The sequence below is a fragment of the Aspergillus saccharolyticus genome, assembly GCF_003184585.1.
Source record: "Aspergillus saccharolyticus JOP 1030-1 unplaced genomic scaffold BP01scaffold_70, whole genome shotgun sequence".
In the NCBI taxonomy this organism is placed as follows: Eukaryota; Fungi; Ascomycota; class Eurotiomycetes; order Eurotiales; family Aspergillaceae; genus Aspergillus; species Aspergillus saccharolyticus.
This window is the reverse complement of record NW_020290680.1, coordinates 17,487-38,685: the sequence shown is the minus strand read 5'-3', so window position 1 is coordinate 38,685 and position 21,199 is coordinate 17,487. Positions and strand designations below refer to the sequence as shown.

At 52.1% G+C, this 21,199-nt stretch overlaps 10 protein-coding genes across 10 annotated transcripts; 4 read left to right on the top strand and 6 right to left on the bottom strand.

Annotated features, from left to right (window-relative positions):
- Nucleotides 1-59: 59 nt before the first annotated feature.
- Nucleotides 60-725, bottom strand: BP01DRAFT_308428 (nitroreductase; the record flags this gene model as incomplete). The annotated part of the gene is made up of 1 exon (XM_025572341.1): nt 60-725. One exon carries the CDS (start codon nt 723-725, stop codon nt 60-62), a length of 666 nt encoding a protein of 221 aa, XP_025426378.1.
- Nucleotides 726-1,641: 916 nt separating this feature from the next.
- On the bottom strand, nt 1,642-2,484 carry BP01DRAFT_308442 (NAD-dependent epimerase/dehydratase family protein; the record flags this gene model as incomplete). The annotated part of the gene is made up of 1 exon (XM_025572342.1): nt 1,642-2,484. One exon carries the CDS (start codon nt 2,482-2,484, stop codon nt 1,642-1,644), a length of 843 nt encoding a protein of 280 aa, XP_025426377.1.
- A 927-nt stretch (nt 2,485-3,411) lies between these two features.
- Nucleotides 3,412-4,738, top strand: BP01DRAFT_395907 (aromatic alcohol reductase). The gene is made up of 3 exons (XM_025578430.1): nt 3,412-3,526; nt 3,581-4,005; nt 4,082-4,738. Exons 1-3 carry the CDS (start codon nt 3,488-3,490, stop codon nt 4,545-4,547), a joined length of 930 nt encoding a protein of 309 aa, XP_025426376.1. The 5' UTR covers nt 3,412-3,487; the 3' UTR covers nt 4,548-4,738.
- Nucleotides 4,739-5,537: 799 nt separating this feature from the next.
- On the top strand, nt 5,538-6,395 carry BP01DRAFT_361302 (DUF1993 domain-containing protein). The gene has a single exon (XM_025576118.1). The coding sequence runs from the start codon at nt 5,718-5,720 to the stop codon at nt 6,228-6,230; it is 513 nt and encodes a 170-aa protein (XP_025426375.1). The 5' UTR covers nt 5,538-5,717; the 3' UTR covers nt 6,231-6,395.
- A 285-nt stretch (nt 6,396-6,680) lies between these two features.
- On the top strand, nt 6,681-7,668 carry BP01DRAFT_308369 (N-acyl homoserine lactonase family protein; the record flags this gene model as incomplete). The annotated part of the gene is made up of 3 exons (XM_025572337.1): nt 6,681-7,237; nt 7,294-7,453; nt 7,501-7,668. The coding sequence occupies 3 exons, from the start codon at nt 6,681-6,683 to the stop codon at nt 7,666-7,668; spliced, it is 885 nt and encodes a 294-aa protein (XP_025426374.1).
- Nucleotides 7,669-8,589: 921 nt separating this feature from the next.
- On the bottom strand, nt 8,590-9,832 carry BP01DRAFT_351433 (alcohol dehydrogenase family protein; the record flags this gene model as incomplete). The annotated part of the gene is made up of 2 exons (XM_025573839.1): nt 9,597-9,832; nt 8,590-9,528 (listed from the first exon to the last, which is right to left on the bottom strand). Exons 1-2 carry the CDS (start codon nt 9,726-9,728, stop codon nt 8,590-8,592), a joined length of 1,071 nt encoding a protein of 356 aa, XP_025426373.1. The 5' UTR covers nt 9,729-9,832.
- A 144-nt stretch (nt 9,833-9,976) lies between these two features.
- On the bottom strand, nt 9,977-11,964 carry BP01DRAFT_395903 (uncharacterized protein; the record flags this gene model as incomplete). Its single annotated transcript, XM_025578429.1, has 10 exons — nt 11,748-11,964; nt 11,657-11,682; nt 11,432-11,604; nt 11,261-11,352; nt 11,019-11,197; nt 10,842-10,950; nt 10,559-10,779; nt 10,460-10,496; nt 10,369-10,399; nt 9,977-10,304 (listed from the first exon to the last, which is right to left on the bottom strand). The coding sequence occupies exons 1-10, from the start codon at nt 11,779-11,781 to the stop codon at nt 9,977-9,979; spliced, it is 1,230 nt and encodes a 409-aa protein (XP_025426372.1). The 5' UTR covers nt 11,782-11,964.
- Nucleotides 11,965-12,669: 705 nt separating this feature from the next.
- BP01DRAFT_308404 (uncharacterized protein) lies at nt 12,670-14,025 on the bottom strand (the record flags this gene model as incomplete). Its single annotated transcript, XM_025572339.1, has 6 exons — nt 12,670-12,793; nt 12,959-13,226; nt 13,293-13,401; nt 13,472-13,650; nt 13,709-13,800; nt 13,853-14,025. Coding segments are annotated over 6 exons (945 nt in total), but the record flags the coding sequence as incomplete, so codon positions are not given.
- Nucleotides 14,026-14,965: 940 nt separating this feature from the next.
- Nucleotides 14,966-16,326, bottom strand: BP01DRAFT_361295 (putative O-methyltransferase; the record flags this gene model as incomplete). Its single annotated transcript, XM_025576117.1, has 5 exons — nt 16,260-16,326; nt 16,055-16,196; nt 15,974-15,988; nt 15,791-15,917; nt 14,966-15,739 (listed from the first exon to the last, which is right to left on the bottom strand). The coding sequence occupies exons 1-5, from the start codon at nt 16,305-16,307 to the stop codon at nt 14,968-14,970; spliced, it is 1,104 nt and encodes a 367-aa protein (XP_025426370.1). The 5' UTR covers nt 16,308-16,326.
- A 492-nt stretch (nt 16,327-16,818) lies between these two features.
- BP01DRAFT_351428 (putative MFS transporter) lies at nt 16,819-18,607 on the top strand (the record flags this gene model as incomplete). Its single annotated transcript, XM_025573838.1, has 8 exons — nt 16,819-16,982; nt 17,040-17,189; nt 17,239-17,408; nt 17,466-17,490; nt 17,541-17,875; nt 17,928-18,032; nt 18,085-18,298; nt 18,350-18,607. The coding sequence occupies 8 exons, from the start codon at nt 16,819-16,821 to the stop codon at nt 18,597-18,599; spliced, it is 1,413 nt and encodes a 470-aa protein (XP_025426369.1). The 3' UTR covers nt 18,600-18,607.
- Between the last annotated feature and the right edge of the window lie 2,592 nt (nt 18,608-21,199).

Sequence of the window (21,199 nt, the reverse complement as noted above, 5' to 3'; positions counted from 1 at the left end):
TATACGATCCAACAAGACCCAAATTCCCAGCATTACAGCATAATAGTAAGAGACTCCTCTCACGCATGCCGCCCTACAACCACTCGATTCACCCCAGCATCAGGATTCTCATACCCCACCGCCAACCCGCACAGAACCGTCACCTCGTCCGGAAGTTTTAACACGCGTTTAATCACCGCTGCATACTCAGCCACACTGATCAGAACACACGTACCCAGCCCGTGCTCTGTCAGCGCTAACAGCAACGATTGCAGCCACATGCCCACACCCTGCGCCAAATCCGGCCTGTCGTGCACGAACGGGTCCAGATATACAATCCCGGCCCACGGCGCACCGAAGAACTCGAAGTTGCGGAGCACGGCCGCGGTGCGCGCGGGGATATCAGCGCGGGCGATGCCTAGTGCTTCGCCGTAGACTTTGCAGCCTAGGCTGGAGCGGTAGTGCTGGTATGTTGTGGGGAGAGGTGTGATGATTTCTGTTGGGTCTTTCTGGGTTGCGGCGGAGACTAGGGCTTTCTTGAGAGTGGAGAGGGTGTCGCCGGTGAGAAAGATGGCGCGCCAGGGTTGGGTGTTAGAGTTAGAGGGTGATTGCTGGGCCATCGCTAGGCATTTCGTCAGATGCTCGACTGGTACTGGGGTTGGGAGGAAGTTGCGACTGGAGTGGCGGGTCGATAGAAGAGAGGCCAGACCCGCGTGGCCATTATCGCCGCCGATGTGATGATTCATGAGTTTCAGAGCAGCAGGAGGAGTTCAAAGAGTTTGGTGATGTCAGTGGAGTCAATAGGAGTGGCAGCTGTCAAAGTTTCGTTCATGAGATAGCCGGTCTCCTAAGAATTTTCTGAGAAACACGGACATCATTAAATAATATATTTCCTGCCTGCTTGATGCCGCTTATCCGACACTGACTCGGCTAAGGGGCTGGTACATTCATGTCACCGGGGCCTTGCAGTATTCAGAGGGGATATTTCTTGAAGGTGAGTGTACTTGTACTGTACTACCAGATAGCAGTGCCGATACACACCGATTAGGCTATCCGGCTAGGACGGCACACTGAAGTCTCCGGCAAACGTCAATTACACGGTATACACATAAGCTGAGCGCAGTTTGAAGCCCTTACCTGAATTCCAAACCACTTATAGTCACCAGATAAACCGATTCAATTGCCTGACGCGATTGCATTTCCTAGGCGGAGCGGTTGCAGTCAATACAGTGTCATCGATCGGCTTCTTGCTCAGCTTCTTGATCAATTGCATTGCGCTGAGATTTCCTGATTCAACAGCGGCGCTGCTTGGAGGAGCATCTCAAAGCGTGAAGGATGTTGGTATGGAAAATGGAGAGACGCAGCGAAGCAGCGGAAGGTAGACACGGCGATACGGTAAACATCCCCAACGGATACGCCTCGTACTGTCTATCCTATCCTGAGGCAAGGTCTTCATTTGCAGCTTGAAGACTCCCTATGTTGCATGTCTTCGCGCGCACATCGAAAAAATTGAATATCATAACGTTGTCTACATCCGTCAATATACGGCTGAGATCGGTCAATGGTCGAGCTGTGAACATCATAGTCCTCATTATAACGCTATTGCATAAACCTCATATACAAATTCTACAGGCGAGAAGAAATCACAACATCTTGATACAGTCACTCCTTCTCGTCATGCACCCAACCCAATATCTTCTTTGCCTTGTCCGTGGCGAAGAAAGACTGGTTCCCTGATAGCTCCCCCCGGATCACAGTGTCAGGGTAGTACTTCTGAGCCAGTTCCTGGGACGGGGTGTCCTGCGTGGTCGTTGGGGCCACGATGTTGAAGACCTCGCATCCGTTAAGCTGATCACTCTTCTCCACAGCCAACAAGCATGCTCGGGCGGTGGCCTGGGGATTAACCCAGCCCCACAGACTCTTCACCGCCGAGCTATCCCAATTCTCCTTGTGTCCCTTCTGTGCATCGGCCCGACCCGCAACCGCATGGATGCGCATGCAGGCAATGTTCATCCCAGGATACCATCGAGCGAAGGCCCGCGCCTGTAGCTCAGCTTCGTCCTTCGCGAGTGCGTAAGCGTCGGTCGGCCGGGATGGGATCTCTTCGTCGACGGGGAAGTAGTCGAATTTCAGGGGTCGGTTGGCATATTCCAGCCCGATCGCGTTGACCGAGGAGGCGTAGCAGACGCGCTTGATGCCCAGCTCGGCGGCGGCACGGAAGCCGTTGAAAGCGGAGTTCACATTGTTGTTGTGCACGAGGTCGTCGCCCTTGTCAACCGGGTCGGGAATGGCGGCGAGGTGAATGACCGCGTCACAGCCTTGGAAGGCCTTCAGAGTGGCTTCGTAGTCGTTCGCGGTGTCTGCGGTCTTCATCTCCGAGTTGGGGGTGCCGTCGTAGTCGGTATCGGTGCGGTCCACTTGGACAGTGGAGTGGCCGGCTTTTGAGGCTGCCTTGACCACCTCGCGCCCGACGGTGCCTCGGGCACCTGTAATAGCGATTCTCATGTCTCTATAGGAGGTGTGAGAGAAGTTTCGTGGGTAGATTAAGCGGAAGGCAGACGCGTTTCGTGGGGCGATGGGAGGACGGAAGGGGAGTCGTATGGCATAGAGCGGGGTCGCGCGATACATGGGGGGTGGATTTGGTTTTGAAGCCCAGGTAGTGAGGGGCCATCATGGCACCTCATATGCATGAAGATTGCCATGACGCGAGAATGATGGGGAAGGTGACGACAAGATGACTGTAGAAGTGAATGGATCTTATCGTGCAAGAAAGAGTCAGTGGTGCGATGCAGTGAAGCTGACATCATTCCACAAACACCCCGCTATGCCGGTTAAGTCGGGTGCATTGCTGACTCATTGGCCAATCATCGCTGCATAAATTATGCCCAGCATACTTCATAGACAGTTCCAGATTATCTCCAGTCTTCCCTTTCGACCTCATTGCCAATTTGTAGAACATGTACTTCGTGCGGTACTGAACATAATGGCAAGACTTCCGAGCTCATCCGATACGACAGTGCCATTATCAGGACGCCTGCGGATGGTCACATGTGCATATAGCACAACAAGTATATCCTGTGGAAACCGGGAAAAGTGGACATTGTATGCCAGCTTTCATCGACACTTTTCCCCGCGAGGAGCTGATTGTGGGCGAGTTTCGACACACCTTTGCACATTGGCAGATAATTAGATCTCCTCAAGATTCAAACCAGACGGAGATAAAGTAAAGGATGCGCACTAGAGAGAGACAAAGAGCAGATACGAGCAGACGGTCGCGTATGATTACTGATCCGGGATTTGGATGTGCTGACACAGATTAGTGATCCTGCACCACTCGATGTCTGCTTGATCATCACATACCATACAAGGTTGTCTACACTGGACTCCATGTTATATAAAGTCCCTCTCCGGCCTTCAGAGGGTTTCAAGCACTGCAAGTCTATCTGCAAAGCCTCAAACTCTTACCCCTCGACTTAAGACATCAACACCTTCATAATTCGCCAACAACATGAGCGAACAGGGCTACAAGAATATTATCCTTGTCGGTGTAAGTCTACCACTCCGCGCTGGCAGTCCCTCGCTAACTAATTAACTCTCACAGGGAGGTGGCTCTCTGGGAAGCGTCCTACTCAAGTCACTCCTCTCCGAGCCTGCGTTCAAAGTTACCGTCCTGGCCAGAGAGTCGTCCAAGGCTCGCGCCAGTCTCCCATCCGCGGCAAAGGTCATCACCATCGCAGACTCCTATCCGCAGGAAGACCTGGTCAAAGCCTTCGAGGGCCAGGATGCAGTCGTCAATGCAATCACGAGCTTCTCCGTCGCTGAACAGCTGAAATTCATCGATGCTGCCATCACGGCTGGGGTCAAGCGATTTGTCCCCTCCGAATACGGGCTGGATAACAATACCCCAGCTGCACAGGAACTTTCCCCCGTCTTTAAAGACAAGGGCTTGGTGCAAGAGTATCTCCGATCGAAGGAGTCGAGTGGCTTGACCTGGACTGCAATTGCCTGCGGCATGTGGCTTGGCTGGTATGGTTCCTTTCTCCTAACCTCTTGATGTCATGCATGGTGAACCTGGTGAAGATTGACTCGCGGGTTATTGTAGGTCTATGCGCAACAATTTCCTCGGTCTGGACTATCCCAACCGAACGATAACCTTTACGGATGAGGGCACTGGCAAGTTTTCCACGACAACTCTCAGCAATACAGCCCTGGCTCTGAATCGCATCCTCTTGAACCCCAGCTCTACGGCCAACCAGATTGTCTTCACGAGTGACTTTGCCACCTCCCAGAAAGAGCTCGTCGAGACCATTGAGCGCCTCACGGGTGAGCACTGGCAACGTAAATCGATTCAAACCACGGAGTTGATTCCTCAGCTAAAGGCCGCCTGGGCGCAAGGGGACGCTCTCGCCGGGTACGGGCTGATTAACATCGGGTTCACGCAGGGAGATTACAGTGGACATTTCGAACCCGCACGGCCGGTGCGCAACCACGAGCTCGCACTACCGGCAAAGGGACTGGAAGAGGTGGTCAAAGAGGCTCTGGCAGAGGTCGGACACCCGGGATTCTGATAGATTGGCGTAGGGTGCCCATTTGTACACATTAGAGTTCATCGATAATCGTATCTAACTATGCGCAAATGCCCGCGTCCAAAGTGAAACAACGCAAACGATTTCCCACGCCTCCGTTGAGCCGGAGAAGTGTCGGGCAAACAGTCATCTTGTAGTCCGCTCGTCTCGAGACGGGATAGTGTGAGATCACCCCCAGATACCGTGCTCACTCCGACATGGTGATAAGAGTCAACCAAAGCTGAACCCCCGCCGGATCCCTGATCGAATTTGGCAAAAGCCCCGTCTCCGCGGAGGGGTAGTGCAAAAGCACTCAAATGGAAGCTCATTTACCCTGCATGTCAGATGGCGAGACTTGGACCAATCCTCTTATGAGCTGTGGCCCCGCATGATCGTGGAGTCAGACATCGGACCCTTTTTTTATATCTTAACGTCGCTCTCATGCAAGGGTCGAATGCAGATCATACGGTGCCTCGCGTGAAGGCGGCCGTGGAGCACTGAGACAATATCCTTCCAGAGAAGGCGAGGCCCTCGGTCAGTCACACCCCGATAGCGTTGTCACGGTGGTGGATACCCAGCCTGTGTTGCACAGTATTCTGGACAGCGGCGGAGCGGCGGCTGAATGCTGGAGTTCCGACGGCGTGACCTGTCTGTGGTTCAATGACTATCATCCACGGGTTGTCATTCAGGATGCTGTTGCGCAGGCAATTGTGGCTGCATGGAAAGGGAGCTTCTTGATTTGAGCCTTTGTAAAGCTGTCTGCTTGCTCCGGCCATTCGACAGACCATGGCTGTGCAGGGTTACTAGGTCTGACCACCAGTCAGCCGGACAGTGAACCTGTTAAGTGAACCAAGCTACGAGTCAATTGATCATTGGAGCCTGGTGCTGGATTTGTCATGTCAGACATCAGTCAAACCAAATAAGTAATTGTTTGAGGTTAATAGTAGCGTGCAGATCTCCCTGGGTTGGGGGGGGAATAGAACCGCATGGAAGGTCGATTACTAATGATCATCCCCTTTTTCTTTTCTCCACACTGTGGATTACCAATTTCCTCAGGGACTATAACTAAAGCCACCATCAGGCAATAATATCCCATCATAATATATTAAGCATAAATCGAGCAATCAGCTATCCCCAGCACGCCATCTCCCTCCAATAACCATCACTGCCAAGATGTCTTCCTCCCTCTACAACACCACGATCCCAACCTTCATCAGCGGTCTCAAGACCCTCTCTCACATCCTCAAGAAGGGCGAGGAGTATGCCACTGAGAAGGGCATCCCCCTCGACGACCTCCTCAATGCCCGTCTGCACGAGGATATGAAGCCACTCTCCTTCCAGATCTTCATCACTATTTTGCTCATTGAAAAGACCATTGCGCGCGCCCAGCTGGTCGAGCCGGCCGCGCCTGCCCCCGAGGCCAAGACCTACCAGGAGCTCTACACCAGCATCGACAACACCCTCACTGAAGTCCAGAAGATCACTCCGGCGGCCTTCGCCGGCAAGGAGCAGACTACCTTCAAGGCGCCCCTCGGTGACCAGGAGCTCGAGTTCACTCCGGAGTCGTATGTGCTCAATTTCGGGCTGCCGAACATCTACTTCCACATCACCACTACGTATGCCATCCTGCGCGCCCAGGGTGTGCCGCTTGGCAAGTTGGACTTCTTGAAGAACTTCCTTGCCTGAGGGGAGTCATTGTGCGCTGGGGTTTGTTTTGAATTGAATTGAACCGGTGTTGCAATGCGAGATACCTGTCAGATGTATATATGAAAAGCTATAGTACGATAGAACAATGATGTATAACAAGCAGCCGGCGGGGTTGTTGTTCGGCCCCTCGGCTCCTATAAAGAGCTGTCTCCAATCCCCAGTCCCCAATTTCCCCTTGGTCCGATTTCCCAATTCCGCAGATTCACTTATCTCTACCGGATTTACTCATCGACCGGACAAGAGAAACATGAAGTTCAATCGACCCCGCAATTCTACATCATCAGTGCCTTCATCCCTGTCACATCGTGCGGGGTTAACCTTTATTTATAGACAGCACACAACTTAACACCCATACAGAGTAGTCAACCCCAATAACACTTCCAAGTGAACTCTCATCACCCTCAAGGCTTCAGGAAGTTCCATGTGATCATGTCCGCAATTGAAAGTCAACTCTCTCAAGGCGCGGTCCCCCACGCGATCTCCAATGTCTGCCCCCTCGGCACCAAATTCCACCTTTTAGAGGTGGGCTGGCTCGAATGCGACAAGGGCTTCGTCGTCCGCGGCGGCAACACCAGCCTCAAATCCACCGAGCACGCCTCCTTCGTCAACGAGCGCTGCGAGATGCCCATGTACTGCGTGCTGATCGATCACCCGCACGAAGGCTTAATCCTCTGGGAAACGGGCAGTGGAAAAGACTACCCCGAGGTCTGGGGCCCGGTGGTGGCCGATATCTTCGCCCGCGTGCGCTACGAACCGCGCCACGAGTTGCGGGCTGCGGTCGAGGCCACGGGCAATCGGATTGAGGATGTGCGGAAGATCATTATCGGCCATCTGCATCTGGATCATGCGGGAGGGCTCGATGAATTCTTCGATCGTACGGATGTTGAGATCTGGGTGCATGAGAGGGAGTTGACGAATGCGTTTTGGTCGGTCGCGACTGGGGCCGATAGTGGAGTGTATCTGGAGCATTATTTGAAGTTGTCTTTGTAAGGGACTCACTGTGTTGAGAGTTAGAACTGGTTGGCTGAAGGGGTTCGACTAGGAATTGGAAGACGTTCAACGACCAAACGCTCGACTTCTGTCAGGGCATCACTCTCCATCATCTGCCCGGGCACACCGACGGATTGATTGGAATGCAGGTCAATATGCTGAACACTGGCACGTTTTTCTTCATCAGTGATCATTGCCATGTTATTGAGAATGTACGTCCACCCTATGCAGATGCACAGGAGCTAATGTGGATATCTAGTGGCGCGATGGGATCCCTCAGGGCTGGCTGGCGCGGGATCATCCCTCCTGGTTCCGAAGCACTCAGCGGCTGAAGCATCTGCAGCGCATTACCAAGGGGCAAGTGATCCCAGGCCATGATAAGGGGATCTTCCTGGAGTTGCAGAAGCAGGCAGATGTGTTTACTTGATGGATATCATTCTGCTCTTTGGCTTGTGAATGGCGAAAGAAACTCTACTTACCTCCGTCACCCACCTAGCTTGCGAACTCACAACCATTCACCAACGGTCATCTGGGTATATGCTCGATAGTGTCCATCTTCAATGCATACATGACAGTCGATGAACAGTGGCAATTGCGAGTCAAGGAGTGGGTCCTCAACCGGGCCAGATCGTATCCCCCACGTAGTTCGGACAAGATACCCGATGCACGGCCATATTCGAATAGAAGCTGAGCATCGGGCGAGAGAACAGATGAGAACACGGAAATAACACCCGACGAGGGTGGATATATAGGACAGCGACCATGCACCTTTTCGAATCCCAGCTGAACCAACTCTAAATTTGCACAATCACGATGTCTCTCCACACCTACCCAGCCGACAAAACCATCGACCTCGCCTTGTGGGACTATCTGACCAACACCGAGGGCCTCCACAGCGACGATGGCCCTCTTTTCGACATCAACAAGCATGCTTTTCACGAAGCAGCCAAGAACTTCAAGAAGCAGCACCAGAGGGCGCGGATTTACTGCCAGGAAGCCAAGGCGGAAAGATTAGTTGAAGGAGAGATGTCCTTTGAGGGCATGGAGCCAAGCGAAGGTTGGTGTCTCAACCATCTCCTCACAACAATTATACGTGGCAGCTCATATGCATACAGATGCCTGCCATTCGGATGGCCTGGGATGGTCTCCGACACCGGAAGGAGCAGCTGGTTCAAACGGGGCTGAGGGTTTATGGATCAGAGTATCAGGAGCGCATTGAGCGCGGGGCGCAGGAGTCGGCGAGGAAAGCGGCCGAGGAGGAGAAATTCTTCATTCCACTGTGATGAAGATAGATCTGTACGGACGACACTACCACGTAAGTCACACTTCATTATCGCTACCGCAAGCATCACTCTCCATGACGAAACACAATTTTATGGGCTTTCCGCGCCTCAAAATCCCTGTACGCCTGAGGCGCCTCCTCCAGAGGCACGCGATATCCACACAAAAACTCCAACTTGGGGTACACCTTCTGAAACACCGCCAGCGCCTCGTCGAAGATGCTCCGCACGGGGCAACGTCCAAACGCCATGGTGACATTCTTGCCGTAGCACCGCTGGCCGTTCAAGGGGAGCATCTCGCTGTGCACTCCGATGGAATGGATCGTACCCCACGGTCGCACCATCTCAAAACACATCATGAAGGCATCGGCGTGGCCCACCACCTCGATCACCACGTCCGCCCCGCGGCCGTCGGTGGCTTCACGGAGTTTGCTCACGGGGTCGGAGGATAGAGGGATGGAAGTAGCGCCGAGTCGTTCTGCTTCTGCCAGACGCTCGGGGACGGAGTCGATGGCGTAGACTTTGTCGACCATGGTGAGGGCACTCACGATGGTGCACAACCCCACCGGCCCGCACCCGACCACCGCGACCGTGTATTCCCTACGGTCGCGCTCAGCCAGATTGGCCAGGAATCGCGAGGCAGCGAAATAGCCGGTAGGGAAGATGTCGGCCATCAGGACGAGCATATGGTCGGGTACCCCGGAGGGTTTGTGGACCAGAGTGGTCGGGGCCAAGGGGACACGAACGAACTCAGCCTGTCCGCCGTCGATGGTGTTGGCCGGTGCCGAATTGCCAAAGAGAAAGCCCTGGCTGCAGCGACTGGCCTGTCCTCGCACGCAATAGTAGCATTCCTGACAGGTCGCGTAGAAGGGGACCACTACCGCATCCCCAATCTCGAAGTTAGAGACCTCCTCGCCTTTTTCTGCGATGGTGCCGACAAATTCGTGGCCGCAGATGAAGCCGCGGGGGCATTGGAGGTGGCCACGATAGAAATGCAGGTCCGAGCCCTATTTACTTCGTTGAGCCTGCATTTCTCGAGCCACGCTGGGTGGGGAGTAGAGATCGAATGACTTACGCAGAGAGCTGACGCGGACACTTTCAGGATCACATCTTTAGGGGTCTGCAGTTTAGGGGTGGGTCGGTCTTCAACAGCCACGTTGTAAGGTCCGTGGAAGACGACAGCACGCATGGTCTCCGGGAGGGGCATCTTGTGGATTGGTACTTTAATTATGTACAGTGCGGAACGAGAACCTTGGGAGATTCTAGAAGTATGAATGTTACGAAGATGGAGTTGCGGAGGAGTAATATAGCTGCTGGCTGTATGCTGCCAGTGAAACAGTCTCTCTACTTGCTATAAATATGCCTCGGTCCGACGGCTGAGTGTCATGCGACGCCAACCCCGCCTGCTGTCTGTCTATCCTGGTCTACCATACATAGTAAGTACATCATGATATTTTAAGCCACTAAACTCGGGATCGACCCTCGCTCCGATGCATCATACTCTACCAGAATATCCGTCCGGACGAGGACCGCTTCACTGCCGGTCTCTTGTTGACCTATTGGGCGTCGGTCGTGGAGACTCTCATGGTCCACCGTCGAGATAGCTATCGTCCCCTTGTCCTGGCTGTACGGCACTGTCTCCAACTCCAGTGCCGGTCCACCTGCCCCGGACTGGTTGCCATACCAGGGGTAGCTCTGACTCGGGGTTTTCTTCGACATCAGTGACACCAGCAAATGGACAATCGGTGCACACGGGGCGATCAAGAGGCTGGCATTTTCAAGTCTGTGTCATGGCAGAATATTAGTAGAGTAACACTGGAGCCCAGGAGAGAAGAGGCAAAACTCACTTCACCCACAGGCCAAATGGGACTATTCGATCTAGCGAGCAAGGTCAGTTCGGGGAAAGGAGCGATGCCTGGTATGGTATTGGATCCTCACAAGTCATGTCAGCAGCGCCCTCCATCGTTTGCATTAGCTGCATTCCAACTAGTCAGCAATGCTTTTTGCCTGTATCTACACAACAGTCGCTGGTCATACCGAGATGCGAACCAGGGACGCAATCCCGGACAGTAGGAGCGGACCACTGAGAGCCCCCGTCTGCCATAAACGTCGGTTCCGGGACTCGGCAGGGATACTCTTGAAGCGAGAGCAAAACGAAGCACCACTCCAGGTGATGTGGTTCTTGTTGGCCATGGGGAACCGCCAGAGCTGCACTGCCGCTAAGACTGCCAGCACAAGATCGACTGCGCAGTTGAATCCTAAGAAGGTCTTAGCGTATGCAGGCTGATAGGATGAGAGACAAAGCTCAATCAGGCCCCACCTCCTTGAACGTATCCCGTGATAATTTGTACGGAAGGCTTTTGACACTCGACCGAGCCGTCCGAAGGTCTGGGATCCCAGAGGTAGTGGAAATATTCGAATCGATCCACCTAGAAGTCGCAGTAAGCGGGATAAGCCATCCTTCGGGGTTGAGACCAGAGGCAGTGGAGGGCCTCACCGTGCGAGGGGGAATGGGCCCACACTGGAGGAGGCTTTGCAGATTGGTCGCTACGTTGACCACGATTTGAACACACAAGCAGGCGAAAATGAAGATGCGGATGCGCTTGTCAGCCCCATTGAAACACCGCAGCAGGAAACACAACATTCCAGTGCGGGCAAACATGGCACCAATAAATGCTACAACCTTGCTCAGCTGAGTTGCCTCGCGAATGGAAGGACGTTCGCAAGGGGCTCACTCACCCAGGAGCTGACCGATTAACATGTATTTCAGGAGCTCGGTGTGTTGCGCCTGCGTGAGGTCCCAGATATGATGTCCCAGCCCTGCATTATAGCTGCACACCTGAAACTTAGATCCTGAATCCCTATGTGATCTGGACAGACGAAAGGGCTAGACCAACAGACTAACTCTACCTTTTCTGCAGCAGTGCCATGTAAGCGAGATCGAGGCTATACCCAACAATGTAGAACAAGTCTTCGAGGCCCCACAGGCGGTCGGGGGAGCTGACACGAGGCACTACCCATCGAATCCAGGACTTGATGGCAATTCGAGCCAGCATGGCTAAGCTAGCCATTGCTGTCAATGCCTAGAAGTTGATATCAGACACTGCCTGGGTCGGGTGCTGGTAGATGACCTACCCAAGAGGCTGCCACATATGGCTGGCCTAGCAAAGGTTAGGCGAGTTAGTCTCGCAGTCAGCTTGATTGATTCTACAGAGATGTGACCCACCGTACTTGCTATCGTTGGGTTTTGGGCCAGACATGATCGCTGGGTGGAACCGTTCTCACGGGGCGTCCTTGGGCGGGTTGTCAGGCAAGGAGAGTGCGCAGTAAACCTCATGGTCTATACAACGTGGACGCTCAGTAACTATATTTTCATATGCGGAAGAGACGGTCAAGATACGAGTTGTGGTGATGAGGAACATGTGGTGGACCGGAGTGACAAGATAAGAATTTCAGGGGGTGAGGGGGGAATGAGTTTCTTTGTAGACAAAGAAGGGCAATTTACAGATCATTTACGGCCTCTTCTCGCATTGGCCCGGAGATAAACCTCCCAACCTCCGCAGCGCATGAATTGTATCGACTTTGACAGGTGCATTCCTTTTTCGAACATAATGACTCGTCTAGAATCTGGATTGGACCAGTGCTCACTGACAAATTCCCTGGAGTGTGATCGGACCCGCCGATTGACGCCACCTGGATTGCCTTTGACATCCACCTCGGGATGGATGAGCCTGCTGAGAAACTCTGACTGGGGCCTAGATAGTAAGACCTCGGATGTGCCCAGGTCATGCCTCGACAGGGTTGGTAGGATGTCGGTCTGTGGGCTTGGTCAGTAATTGCTCGGCCGAGGACTATCCCGTACTTGATCCCCGAAGTTCGATTATTGGCGGATCCCAATCCAAGGAGGTGACCGATTTGGAGCTAAACACCAGATAAAGAGCAGATCAACCCACGAGGCGTTTCGTGGACGAACTATTCGAGTCAATATCCACGCGGATATCGGTATGAATAATCACGCTTCTTCCCCGAGATCCCCCTACATGCTCGTCGTGTGCCGAGATCGGCTCCCCTTCAACACCTTTCGGAGGCACTGCCAGAATCACCGTGCCCTGCTCATGTGTGTGGAGAACCGTATCCAATTCTAGGCCCTAGCCCGGTCCATTGCTCGGTGATCCGTGACGAGCGATATTAGACACCAGTAACCGGATGATAGGGGCGCAAGTCGCAAGAAGAATGCTGTAGTTCTCAATTCTGCACATAGACACATCAGTGCTTGCTTCGTCCTAGAGTGGAGCGAATGCGTACTTCACCCACAAGACGAAGGGCACTATGTTGTCTTCCGATCATCATTGTGTTAGCACGATCTAGACAGCCTCAGCCCCAATTTGACTCACGGGTGATATCGTTTCATTCGCCGATCGCTTTGAGGAGCTAAACAGGAACCGTTCAGCGACGCCAATCTTCGTTGTCATCGACCCACTTACCCATGTTTTGATTATCGAAGCGATGCCAGACAAGAGCAACGGACCGCTCAGAACGCAGGTCTGCCACAAACGTCGATGTCGCGACGCTCGGGGAATCCTTTTCAGTCTCGAGCAAAGTGATTCGCTGTGCGACGGTCCCCGATCCGTCGCTCGCATCGGAAAGCGCCATAGCTGTATCGCCGATAGTGCTGTCAAGAACAGGTCCATGCTAGAATTGAACCCTAGAGCGGCATCAGTACCTGGGACATAGAATCCGGCCATCGAACACTTCGACGGGACGATTCTACCTCCTTGAACAAACCCAATGATTGTTTGTACGCTCGGTGAGTGGCAGATGACTGAACCGTCGGAAGGAAGATCATCCCACAGGTAGTGAAAGTAGAGTATTCGGTTTGCCTGGGATTCACGGAAGATGTTAGCAAAGATTTACCTTTCCATCGACAGAGTGTCTCAAACACAGTCCTACCGAATGGTAAGGATCAGGTCCGCACTGAACGATGATTTGGACAACCGTGACCATGTTGATGATAATCTGGACTCCCATGCAGACAAGGATCGAAACCCGAATCTGCTTGTCAGCCCCGTTGAAGCAACTGTAGAGGAAACACATCATTCCCGTACGAGACAGCATCGAAGGAAAAACCGCTGGAAGGTCATCAGCGGACCGAATCGATAGGTCTCTTGGATGCTAATGGCAGCATACCCAGTGGCTGAGATATGAATTCGTTTCTCAGTGTATCCCTGAGCTCATCAGGAGACAGGAACCATAAATGTCGCCCCAATCCGGACTGATAGCTGCATAAATTATGAACATCGGTTAACCAATTGGCTCAAGGCACAGACGAACCTCCGTTGAACAAACAGAATATGCGCCAGGTCGAAACCATAAGCTACAGCATAGAAAAAGTCTTCCAATCCCCATACGCGACCTGGGGAGCTGACACGGGGTAATGCCCACCGGATCCATGATTTGATACCAAAGCGAGACAATAGGGCGAGACCTGCAATGGCAGTCAAGACCTAGAAGGAATGATTAGACATGATTGTGGTTCGTGTGTTTGTTTTTCCAGGGAGTCCAACCCATGAAGCATAGATGTAGGGTGCAGCTAAAGAGTGACAATTTTTAGCTCAGGAAACAAGATCAACCGGATCTCTATTATCTATGAGGAATAACCAAGGAGGTGTGATGATGTCTGGAGAAGAGAAGGAGGTGATTGAGGGGACATTGAAGGGATCGAAACAGAGGATATATGAGGAGCCCGATGAAGTGAGGAAAAGAGCCACCGAGGTCGTGACAATCTCATACGAAGAAGGAGATTGGAGAACTGACCATAGCTGCTGTCATTTGCGTGGTTTACAGGCATATTGAGCAACAATAACTGCTGTACAATAGGCGGGCAACAGACATTACCCTTGGGACAGTTCTTGCCCGAAGTTCTTATAGCCAACCAACTCAACTTACAGTGAATGACTGAATGACTTACAAAAAGTCCTGAAACTAGATGTCAATCCCTGTTACCCTAGTTAAGCCAGCCAGGCAGCACACAGCAAGAGGGTTAATTCATTCTCAGTACATAAGTACAGTAATTATTCGCATTCAATGCTAACCTGAACGTTACCGGGATGAAAGGGTCTCTGCGGACCCTGGTTAGCCCCTTGGTTGTGCTTGCATCTCGATCAGGGTCAATACCAAAGCAATATACAGGATTAAGCACTAACCTGGCTAGTGATGGAATAATAGGTCCTAAGTGGAGAGACTAATAGGGAGTATCCCTTTCGATCCACTATGCTTTTATCTCCCCTCCGGTTCGGAAGCAGCCGTGACATCCTCCGATGGGGTAGGAATTGAGCAATCCACCAATGAATTATTTAATCATTTTTAGTGCGATAAACATCAGGCCACTTCAGCCTAGTGCAGGCTGTACTCTAAGTTCCAGCAAAAACCAGCACATTGACTGGTCGTCAAAGCTTTCTCATCTCCACCAGCCCTTCCCCCGCCTCGGGATAGGCCTCAAAGGTCACCTTGAGGCCGGCCAGGGCTGCCAGCTGTCGCCACTCCGTCGCAGTTCTCTCCCGTCCCCCGAACAGTGCAATCATGGTGGCATGCATCTTCGCATTGTTGACATTCTTCGTGAATTCATGGATCAGCAGGCGGGACTGGGAATGCATCGCCTGAGAAATCTTTTGCAGCAGGCATGCGGCGTCAAGATCCGGGAGGTTGTGCAAGATATGCGCCAAATGATAAACCCCGGCCCCGTGAATTGGCTGCTCACTGTTGACATCTTTGTAGTTCCATGTAGACAGCGTGAGTCCCTCAATTTCGTGGATCTCATGGTTGAACTCTTGAACGACTAGGTCCTCGGCTAACAACACGGAGAAAACCCGTTTGAATTCCAGCATCATCTCCCCACGACCACCACCAATGTCAACCATGGCGATGACGCGGCGCGACTTGGCATCACGAAGAATCGGCTCTATGTCATATCCGAATCGCGCCAGGCGCTCAGGAGCAGTAGTCGCCTTCATAAACTTACCCTCCATGAACTTGTTAAAGCTATCCATCCGTCCTTCGGCGGCCATGATACTGTACGTGTGCTTCTGTGCGAGCTCATCCTTGCCCATCATCTTATGCGCATATTGCATTGGCGTCCGGAGCTCCGGGAATGGGTATCGAAAATTGTCGCTCTCGAGTCGACGCAGGAGAAAAGCGCCAGCCAATAGCGCTTCGGTGGTGCTGGGTTTGCAGGGTTAATTTGAGCCAGACAGGGTGAGATGCATGACTGACAAGTGCAAGGCTCCGTGTTGCGCCGAGGGTGTCTGCACTAAATGCTTGGTGATTTCGTTGGTGGAGTATGCCCCGTCATCGGTCATGTCTACAAGTCCGAGTCCAGCCATTGCGTAGAGGGCATCATCTGCATTCCCAGATCAATTTGGGGTCAAGCCTGAAGACACTGCTTGCCAGATTTACCAACTAACTGAGCACCTGGATTCAAGAATCCGATAAGGATCAGTTGTGTAACTGTAGGATAGCATAGCCTATTTCACTCACACAAAATGGACTCATCATCAACGCCCATGGTTTGCTGATACGCAACCAGCACTTCTTCTCCGCGAGCAGGATGTGCCATCGCCACCAGTATGTCGAACAGCCTAAACCGAATGGCCACTGGTACAAACCCCAGGGCTGCGGCCTATCTCCGGGTCAGTCTATACCAGTCATGGATAAAATTCCCCGTCGTGTCTCGAACACTAACCGCAGTGACCGTCTTAGCCAGCTGAATCCCAGGCAAGGGTGCGGACATGCTGGAAGAACAGATCAAGGGACGAAGCTCGACAAGGGCCTCGTACGGGACAGAGGTCTTGGAAGCCTAATATATAGGAATCCGCCGGTCATCACTAGTTCCTTGTCGTTACCCACCACCAGTATATCAAAGCCCTGAGACTAAGGAGCTGGTTGGCGTGGTGCGTTTCCCTTGGCAAGCGGGTAGCAGTGGTCTAGACATTCGAAATATGCACGAGTGGTGGGACATTTTGCATTCACTTACCATTTATTTGCGTCTGCATTGAAACGGTGGGGATCAATCCCTGTCCAGAGATGGGAACTACACTGCATTTAGCGATCCTTTGTCCATATTATCCTGTCTTCTTTTTATCCACTCTCCCTGCTCATACTCACTGACCCCCACGCACCACTTCCCTCTACAGTTTCTTCACTCTTGTCCATCTCTCTGCGAAGCCACCCGCTGGAAGTCTCTTCAAAGTGCAGGACTTTCTATGGCTGCAGACAAGGTCAAAGATTGCCTTGACGAAGGCATGTTCGCTCAAGAACAAAAGGATAACCGCGTCCAAGTGACAGAGGCATCCACTGATGGTGGTGGCTACGATGGAGATGAGCAGCGCAATCCCCGGAATTGGCGCCCTTGGAAAAAGCGTCTGATGTTCTTTGCGCTCATGTCAAGCTCTATTCTAGCTGATGGGTTTGTTCTATGCGATTGTATCAGCATGAGCAAAACACTAATATGTGAGTGTTGCAGGGGCATGACTTGGGGCGCCACTCTGATCGTTCCCCAGGCCTTAGAATGGGGCATCACCATCGATAAGACCGCGACAACCATGAACTACGGCATACTGCTTCAAGGAGTTGGTGGTTTGATGGCTATTCCTTTCATTGAAGCCTACGGCCGGTACGTATCTCGCGATGACAGCGTCGAAAATGTGTTCATAATCAGCTAGGCTTCCAGTGTGGCTCTGGCCTCAATTCATCACTACCTTCTTGGTCCTGGGAGCTACTCTGTCTAACAATTATGGTGTCTTCACTGCCTTTCGCTCCCTTCAAGGTCTCTTCGGTACCGTGCCGCAGGTGGTAGGTCTCCCAATCATCCACGACATGTATCCCCCTGAAGGTACGTTTACCGTCTGAAGGAACTGCCCTGGATCGCAATACTGACTTTCCTATGAAGAGTGGTCGCAGATGATCAATATCTGGTAGGTTCCTCATGATCTTTAATCTCTCGGTTTTGACCTGACCATTTCAGGGGAACGACATTCCTTGTGGGACCGTTCCTTGGGCCCGCGCTGGCCGGCTATATCGGCGCGGGGAGTACCTGGAAAGTCTCATTTGGGATCCTCACGATTTTCTACGGCCTTTCCACCCTTCTAATCTTTCTATTCGGATATGAAACATATTTCCTGCCCGGGCGTCAATGCCAGCGCAACAGTCGCCTGCTGTCGATGGTAGGCGTCAAGAACCATAATCTCCCCGCCGGACCGACCCTGCTCTTCTGGTGCCAGACCCTGGTAGTGTTTATCTTCAAGACCCCTCTGCTGCTGACTGGCATTGCGACCATGGTCAATTTCTGCTGGCCTATCGGTATGGACTCCTTCTTCGTTGCAGGAAGCTCTCTGATCGGCTTGGAGTGTAGGCATTACAGTCACCGTCTCCACTTTCGTGGCCGAGCCCCCGTATCTCTTCAACACCGTCCAGTCGTCCTCCCTGCGATGGGCTGCCATTATCGGTGCGCTTTTGGGTAAGTTCGTTCTTTCCAGTCAATGTCCAGACGTCACACTGAGATAAATCAGGCTGGGTGTATGGGTACTGGTTTAACAACTGGGTCACTCGATCCAGCCCGAAGACATACTACACAGAGAAACGGCTTCACGGAGTCTGGGCTGCGATTGTCACCATGGCCTGTGGTCTTCTGACCTATGGCTTCACCTTGAACTATGGTAAGCACTGGATTGGGCTGGCATTTGGGTGGCTGATGGTGGTCGCGGGCATGGTGGCCAGTACTGTGTAAGTGATGTCCCCTTGGGAGATGCAGATGAACTAACTGAAGGTCATCAGATCCATCACGGCGTATGCTCTAGAGAAATACCCCGAGCAGTCCACCGTCACCTCTGCGATCATCAACGCGTGGCGCACTGCCAGTGGATTCTCCGTGGGTTATTTCCAGCCTGCCTGGATTCAGCGCGATGGGATTGCTGCTGTGTTTGGGACTCAGGCTGCTGTCGTGGTGGCGAATCTCATTCTTACCATAACCCCGGTAATTGTCATGGGGAAGCGACAGGCTAAGAAGAAGGGAGGGTCGTCTTGATATCTTGTGGTCGTCTAGTACATGTCAATCGGAACCTGAATTTATGAGGCCAGTCGGAAAAGCCTCAATCTTGAGAATACATCGCTATACCCTGTGGGCAACCACTTTCCAAACAATGAATATCAAGACGAGTTGGAATCAATAATACATAACAGAACCGATGAATATATATTCAAATATGAATGCCAGTTATGGACATTTCTCAATGCGGATTGCAGGCATCCATGATGAGCAGGTTAAGAGGTCACTCCGCAACAAAAATCTATCCCTCCCCACGGTCGCATTCTGCCAAATCCATGAATATCACCTCCAGAATACAGGACCTAAAGCAGCGGGAAATCTTTCTCATGATGTGACTCTCCCCTACGGCTGACACTTGGATTTATGCTTCTGCGCCTTCTTCACCTTTGGCACACGAGCCAGCCAGTACAGAACCAACGCCCTAACCACGTTCCAAGGCGACGTACGCCCTCATGATGTCAACTGGGCCAGCGACTACTATAATTGTACAAATCGCCGCTAGATCCGTGCTGTCTCCTTTACCTTGCATTAATGGTAGTCAATGGTTGGATTCGTGTCCAGCAGGTTACCCCAGCCGTGAAGATATACTCACACATATACTCCGCACACATTTGGCCGGAAGGAGGATCCAGCGCGGTAACTCATTACTCGTACACGTTACATTGACGTTGGCAAGACTCGTCGACAAGCCACGGAAAAATAGTACGACAGGGGCGAGGGCGCGATACAGGAAGATCCAAAACAGCGGCATTGTCCGGTGACGCCAGCACAACGCAGAAAGAGATGACCAGGACGATGTCGAGGTTGACAGCTATGGCTGGGAATTACTTTAATGAACCTATGCGCTTTTATTCAGGGGTCTGCTTCTTGGGCTTTTGCTGTGGCAGAGCTTGGTATCTGTTGCTCTCTTCTGTACCTCTGTAGGTGGAGCAATGTTCCTGGCAGGACTTTATAGCAGCATTTTGATGCATCGTTTCAAGCGATCATGTCGTTTCCCAAACCCCATTCCTGCGCACCTCTCGGGTTGAAGTCTGTCAGTGGATCCCCAATCTAAGTGACTGACTTCCACGAAAACAGCTTCTTGTCTATGATGAGAACAGAATTGGAGTACCAGCTGCATGCTCAGAAGCTACACGCGCGTTATGGTGACTTTGTCCGAAACAGACCACGCGAGCTGACCATCTTTCGTGCCTCCGCCATCGAGGTGGTATTTGGCTCTTCCTCCAAGTGCGCCAAAGCCCCTGGCACGATCAGAACTCGGTAATCCCGATAAGGTCGGGATCGAGAGCCTTCTTGCTGCAGCAAAGCATCGGCTGCAAGGAGAAGCCTGGGACCAGGGCTTGGGCGTTCGAGATAGGATGATGCTGGCGGAACAACATTTCTTCTCTAGGTTCCGAGAGGTCAATACGGTCAACATAGCTTTGGACAGTTACGAGGCTCGAGTGGCCGCGAAGATCAATCAATTCATGGCTCATCGAATTGGTACGGGCAAGCCGGTTAACTTCGTTCAACGGAATATATTCTATGCTGGAACGTGATAGGAGGGATCACTTTCTCCAAAAACTTCCGCATGCTAAAGTAAAAGTCTCTTGATAAAAAGGGCGAGAGGAAAGGGAAAATCATAGTGCCGGGTATGCGACAGGACTGGACTTGAGCGCTCAGCAGTCGATGGGCTACACTGGGCCATGGCCACAGCTGGGGTTGTGACGACCCTGAAGTGGCTGATGAATATGCTGCGTGTAAATTCAGGGGCCACTGGTCGATTCGAGCACTTTGTAAGCTGTTGCTCCAAGCAGCTGAGCCAGACACTTCGCACTCTGATTCTAGCTGACAGGTATGTGAGCAATTTTTGTCGACACAAGCTGACGTTTTGTCTTAAAGTGTCGCTATGACCTTTACCAAGTTGTCAATACTCCCTTTCTCTCCTCACTTAGACCTATTGACCTATCTATCCTTTACTTTATGGTCAAATATTCTAGGATCGACCGGAAGCTCCAACTGTTAGTACGCGACAGTTGTGCAGATGGGCCTGCAAGCTGGACTTATAAGCAATTCAAGCAAATCCCCTTCATCAACCAGCTGATTCACGAGACCTTACGGTAGCGCCCTCCGGTGCCCATGGGGTTTCCCCGTAAGCCCCTGCCTAAAGGTCTACAGATCGAGGAGATGTACATTTCTGGGAATGTCATTGTCATTGTCCTTACATGGGCCATCCGACAAGACGAGGGATACTTCGAATCCGCTGCCGAGTACTGTCCCGAGCGCTGGAACTCGCTCACACCACAGGCAGCAGCATATCTCCCATTACAGCAGGGCTCCTTCACGTATGCAGAAAAAGCTCTAGCAATGATGCAATTGCGGATGCTGATCAGGTGTGTGGCACTGCGGTTTGATCTGGCGTTTGCGCCAGGCGAGGATAGAGTAGTATTTTGGAAGAAAGCGAGAGAGCCTCTGATATTATGAATTGCGCCATTGAATGTAACGTTAAATCCAGCTGGAAAATAAATCAGTTGAGGAAAGGGCCTATTGGATAAGCTTGCTGAGATGATAACTGCATCTCATGAGCCTGTGTCAACACT

What these genes read in the sequence shown, in the direction of transcription:
- BP01DRAFT_361302 (XM_025576118.1), top strand. Translation starts at nt 5,718, where the DNA reads ATGTCTTCCTCCCTCTACAACACCACGATCCCAACCTTCATCAGCGGT.
- BP01DRAFT_395907 (XM_025578430.1), top strand. Translation starts at nt 3,488, where the DNA reads ATGAGCGAACAGGGCTACAAGAATATTATCCTTGTCGGT. An exon ending in AGAATATTATCCTTGTCGGT is followed by an intron (nt 3,527 to 3,580) that starts GTAAGTCTACCA and finishes TAACTCTCACAG; the next exon opens with GGAGGTGGCTCTCTGGGAAG. An exon ending in TGCGGCATGTGGCTTGGCTG is followed by an intron (nt 4,006 to 4,081) that starts GTATGGTTCCTT and finishes GGGTTATTGTAG; the next exon opens with GTCTATGCGCAACAATTTCC.